Raw genomic sequence first — 6000 nt, 5'->3', positions numbered from 1 at the left:
CGGTTGGCTTGAGTTTGTTAAGAGTCAGTTAGGAGTTAGTTGGTTTTAGTTTGTCCAACTGTCCTTTTCTAACTAATTTCCTAACTGTTTCTGTTAAGCATTGTCTGATTGTAATGGTGTATATAAAACATGTTGTGTATTATTGGCCATTAATGAATTGCTTCATCTTCTTTCAGCTTCTTTCTCTTTTTGTTTTCTGTTTCAATATTTCTAGCTTCTCTGCTCAATCATGTCAAGGAAATCCAATATATAGTAGTAATAATAAGAGTTATTGGAATTTTTTTTTTATTTTTAATTTTTAAATATATATACATATATGTGGTCATTAAAATAAAACAATAAAAACTCTAATAATGAAATGTATCATATAGTGTACCTATGGCGTAGCCGCATATATAACTTGGTATAAATTCATGAAAGTGAAAATTACATAAAATATGAGATTTTATAATAAAGTTATCAAAAAATATGATACTTATAAGTTTAGCACCATTTTATGATATTTTTTCACATTTAGAGTTTTTTTTTATGGTATTTAATATCGTTTGTTAACAATTTTTTTAATTAGTTTTATGTTTTTGTAATTAAAAAAAAAAATTCTAAAAACATGTTCTATAAAACTGTTTTTACTTTTCAATTTTTTAATTAAGAATAAAAAAATCACTTTCAAAATTTTTTAAACAATTTTTTTTTCTTAATTAATATTTTAGACTTCGACCCCAACCTGAATCATGGGACCAGAACATCAGCCTCAGCCTCATTCCCGGACTCCAGCCCCAAACCCGGACCTAAACTCGACTTAAATAAAATCAAAAAATAAAAATGAAAATAAAAGTTATTGAACACACTTTTATTTTCTGTTTTTAAAATAAAAGATAAAAGTGGTTATTGTACACATTTTTGTTTTTTAAAAATAAAAATTTTACTTTCACTTTTGTAATTTAAAAAAATATAAAAGTATTATCAAGCGCTCCCTTAATATCCAAAACTCATATTTTATGTTTTTGTTTTTAGCCCAACTTTTAAAGGTAAGCTAGTAATTTTAATACAAGTTCAAATCGATTTTTCTAATGTTTTTCTTTTATTTTTTATATATTTTTTTTTAAATAAAAAAAAATAGTTATTTTTTTCTCCAATTCTACATGTAATGAGTACTCTTATTTCTCCTACTTATAAGGAGCTAGGCCCGCGCTTAGGGCCCACTCATTTTAGGGACCCAAATAAAAAAAAACTTTTAAAAAATATACTTATTTTTTTTTAATAATTTTCACAAAAATACTATTTATCTTTCTAGTAAGGGCCCAAAATTTTATTTTTGCCCATAACTCATTTCAACTCAAGACCGGCCCTGCTTATATGTTATAAGAACAATCATTTATTTATTCTTTGTCTACTTTGTATTTGCTTTTTAGAGTTTCTATCTTTCTATATTTTCTTTCCACTATATTATTTTTGGATCATTCTTCTTTTTGTTCTTTTTTTTATGGAATTTTCAATTTATATACTTATATATTTAATTTGTTTGGTTAACAATATCATATTTGATAGCATAAAGTTTAATGTCTGTAAAATTTTTATTTTTAGCCTTTTATGAAAAGAAGTAAAGGTAGCGTTTAGTTGAGAGGAATAAAAATATAGGAATAGGAATGAGAATTGAATAAAATTTAAAATGCATAAAAAAATTGATAAGAAAATCATTAAAAAAAATTTTCTTCTTACATTGGAATGATCTTTTATTTCTTTTTTAAAATAGAATAGTCATTCCACCAAAATAGTAGAAAGAACATTCCATTGAAATGCCTTTCCAATATTTTATTATGCAACCAAATAAAAGAATGAAATGAAAATTGTTTTCATTCCATTCCATTTCATTACCTCTAACCAAAAGCCACCTAAGTATGAGGAGTACTTACTTGTTATCAATGGATATCTTTTTTTGTCAGAAGGTGTAACTCTTTAAAATATTTTTAGCAATATAAAATGGGTTAAATTTAACTTTTGAAGGAGTATATATTATAGGGTGAATAGATCACTTAAAAAGAATATAATGATCCACTCTCTACTTATTTCAGCATCTAGAAGAATTTTTTAGTCTTTTTTTTTTATATTCGTGTACGTTATAATTATTTAAGATATCCTACAGAATTTTGAGAAATTCGGAATAATTTACAATATAGAAAACAATGTTCGAACAATCTATTTTACGTGTATAAAATAAAATAGTCATGCGTGCAACACACTGTTTGAACGTAGTTTTTGGTATGCAAACTTTATTGAATTTCTTTAAATTTGATAAGATGTCTTAAATAAATATAATTTAAATGACTATGAGAAAAAATTTGACTGAAAAATTAGTTCAGATACTAAAAGATAAAGATATATCTGTGTATTCCTTCTAAAAGAGTGCATTATAAAATTTTTGGTTTAAATGTAGAGGAGGATCTTACCGTTGATCTGAGTGATCTGAGAGATCCAAGGGCTGGGAAGATCTGGCGGCACCAATCCCAGAACAAACACATTTCCCGTGCGACGAGATTCACCGGATTACCTGGAACCGCCGGTAACCAACCAACCATATACACTACTACCACTACTAACGGCTTAGCGCTCATTTTTCTTTCGTTTCTCTTTTGATTCGCCGTTCTGTTGGCAGACAATCCTAGGGTTTCCATTCATCTTTACAAGAGTCGCCAATCGTCAATCGCCATCTTCATCTGTGAGAAATCTTCTACTTTCTTATTATTACTGTTTCTCTCCCTTTTCGCACATTCCATTCGATTGTGATCTTTTTTCGTTGCTCTCGTATTTTCTAATTGGAATCTTGGGTTATTTTGGCCTCCGAATATTTCAAGATTTTACGATTTTACACAACTGGGTTTCTGAGTTTGATCTGCTTCTTGTTCAATTTGTTACGTGCTTTAGATATATATATATATATATATATATATATATAAATATTTTTCGGGGGTTTCGTTTCGTGTGCTATTTGATTTGCCAAAGAATTGAATTCTGAACCAGAAACATTAGGGTTATTTATTTGGTTTGCTTTACATAGACATAGATAAAGACAATCTATTCCTCTTAGATTGGATTTGGAGTTTGTAAGTGAGAATCCACATAGAAGCGACATCTTTATTAATTTGACGGTATAACAAGCTGCTTGATTTGGAAATCGGTTAAGTTCTTTAAGAAGTTTATAATAAAGGAAGTAAACTCTTTGATTTGGAAGCAATATGGCTGCGGATATGGATTTTTCACATCCATATACACTTTTAGAAGGTGGCTACCATAAGGACAATGCCTCAGCCATGGAAGACGAAGCTTCGGAGAATCTGAGTGGTATAAAACAACAGAACACTAACGGGAAGCCTCCACGACATCTAGTGCGGCATACTATGAGCTCTTTAAGGCTGCTGGCAACAGCTGATTTGGTGAGTTTTTGAATTGCCAATTTAGAAGACTGTATTTGTAATATAAGCTGCTCCTGCTATTGTTTCTGTTCACGTGGTATTATTTTACTAGTCAATACTTCATCATGGTGATCATGAAACAGTTTTCACACCTGCCCTTGATGGTTGATACAATTTCCTTGGCATTATAGAAATTACATTTTATTTTCTTCTTTGCAATAGAAGTGATATTGTGTCGGCTAGGTGGATTGTTATATCTCTATCTGCACTTGAAAGTTGAAACATAGTTGTAAGTTCTGTAGTAAGTTCTTTCATATATTTGAAGGAAGGAAGCAAAGCATGAAACTATATGTTTGGTGAAATAGCTTTATATTATTTAGGGCCTTTAATTTGTTAGCCCTTTTGAGCATTTATGCATTTATGTAGGAAGATAAACTGTATTGATTATTTTCAACATCTATGTAATCCAAATGGTTGCATTTGTATTTCCATGTTTATATGCACACCAGACTCTGTGATGCTATAATGCACTGAAAAATGATAACTCCATAACTCATTTTTCTTTTCACTCTTCTCCAGACTTTGGATGTTGGGATAATTCCCAATAATTCGCCTTCTGATGAGAAATCCGGGTTTCTGCCCATTTTCAGATCTGGAAGTTGTGCTGAAAGAGGACCTAAACAGTACATGGAGGACGAACACTTATGTATAGACGGTCTTGTTGAACATATAGGCAATACACTGCAGATCCCATCTCCTGGAGCCTTTTATGGGGTGAATCTTTCTTTCCTATCCCATCACCTGTACTGTACATAAGCATCACCATAGACAGATGAAAATTTTACTGGAATTGAGAAATTTGTGACAGATGAATTATGATGAAAAATACTTGTTAATTTTTTTGACTTACCTTTATAGCTAAGCTACTCTAATTTGTGGATTACATATTTGGGCATTGCAGGTATTTGATGGTCATGGAGGTGTGGATGCAGCATCCTTCGTTCGAACTAACATCCTTAGATTCATAGTGGAGGACTCCCATTTCCCAACATGTTTGGAGAAAGCAATTAAGGGTGCCTTTCTGAAAGCTGATTATGCTTTTGCGGATGCCAGCTCTCTTGATATCTCCTCTGGAACCACTGCATTGACTGCCCTTATTTTCGGAACGTAAGTTAGCTAGCCCCAAAGCCATTTATTGCGTAAGCTTGACACGACACTCTTGAAAACATTTCAATAGCTTACATGTGTATTTTCTTCTTTGCAGGACCATGATCATTGCTAATGCTGGGGACTGTAGAGCAGTGTTGGGGAGGCGAGGTAGAGCAATTGAGATGTCAAACGATCACAAACCCAATTGCACATCTGAAAAACTGCGAATAGAGAAACTTGGAGGGGTCATTTATGATGGCTATCTCAATGGCCAATTATCAGTGGCTCGTGCGCTCGGTGATTGGCATATGAAAGGCCCGAAAGGTTCTGCCTGTCCTCTGAGTGCGGAACCCGAATTGAAGGAGACCCATTTGACCGAGGAGGACGAATTTTTAATAATGGGGTGCGACGGACTATGGGATGTAATGAGCAGCCAATGCGCTGTTACTATAGCGCGGAAGGAATTGATGCTCCACAACGATCCTGAAAGGTGCTCTAGGGAGCTGGTTAGGGAGGCACTCAAGCGTAACACTTGCGATAATTTGACTGTCATTGTGATTTGTTTTTCGCCCGACCCTCCCCCTCGGATAGAGATACCTCAAACTCGAGTGAGGAGGAGTATATCTTTGGAAGGTCTAAATTTACTGAAGGGCGTATTGGATTGTAATTCGTGTGACTTGGATGAGCAAAGCAATGCAAGAGGGAACTGTTTAAAACCCGGCATGTACAGATAACAACACAAGGGTTCAAATTGGTTAAGGGGGGTATTCTTTTTTTCTTCTTCTTATGCCCACTGCTTCTGTTTCGTGTCATGATTGATTCAGGGAAATAAGATCTATTCTTTCTTTATTGTATATGGTGTACATCGGAGAGAGAGAAAGATTTGATATATCAACTGGCAGTTTAGAACCGGGCATTGTTTGATTTTTGTGTTAGTCTATTTCACTATTCTTTCTACACTACGAGATCATGAACACTGAGATTTGCCTTCTTTTTCCAACTAAGGTTTTGTTATTATTATTATTATTATTATTATTATTATTATTATTATTATTATTCGATAATCTCTATTGGAGATACAATTTGTGATCTATTTTTAAAATATAGCTTATTTTGTAAAAGTTGCTCTAAAAATAAACATTCATATCATCACAAGGAAAAATAAACATTAATATTTTTTACTTATTTCAAAAATACTATCTTTCTAATTTTTTATTTACAAAATTACAGTAGAAATAAAGCCCAAATGCGGATAAGAAAGTGAGCTATACATGTGGATATGCGAGCAAGTGAGACCCACACGCAAAGTGGGGGTAAAGGCATCAAAGTTGATTGACACACGTAGGATTACAACATCAAAACTCATCAGTGGCCCCACGTGGCAAGTTTGGACGTAGTGGGCTTTGTCCTGTTAGGCTTTTTTTTTGCAACGCAATAATAA

General features: G+C 32.6%; 1 protein-coding gene across 4 annotated transcripts; it reads left to right on the top strand.

Annotated features, from left to right (window-relative positions):
• The first annotated feature begins 2346 nt into the window (after positions 1–2346).
• On the top strand, positions 2347–5559 carry LOC115724355 (probable protein phosphatase 2C 27). Of its 4 annotated transcripts, XM_061105489.1 has the most exons (6): positions 2347–2560; positions 2654–2716; positions 3230–3431; positions 3990–4184; positions 4372–4577; positions 4675–5559. In XM_061105489.1, exons 3-6 carry the CDS (start codon positions 3234–3236, stop codon positions 5291–5293), a joined length of 1218 nt encoding a protein of 405 aa, XP_060961472.1. In that variant the 5' UTR covers positions 2347–2560; positions 2654–2716; positions 3230–3233; the 3' UTR covers positions 5294–5559. The 4 variants fall into 4 exon arrangements, with proteins under 4 accessions (XP_060961472.1, XP_030509566.1, XP_030509564.1 ...); XM_030653706.2 differs by having other exon boundaries at positions 2406–2716; XM_030653704.2 differs by lacking the exon at positions 2347–2560 and having other exon boundaries at positions 2609–3431.
• Positions 5560–6000: the final 441 nt, after the last annotated feature.

The sequence above is a fragment of the Cannabis sativa genome, chromosome X (assembly GCF_029168945.1).
Source record: "Cannabis sativa cultivar Pink pepper isolate KNU-18-1 chromosome X, ASM2916894v1, whole genome shotgun sequence".
In the NCBI taxonomy this organism is placed as follows: Eukaryota; Viridiplantae; Streptophyta; class Magnoliopsida; order Rosales; family Cannabaceae; genus Cannabis; species Cannabis sativa.
The sequence above is the reverse complement of the archived record's forward strand: the minus strand, read 5'-3'. Positions and strand labels throughout refer to the sequence as shown.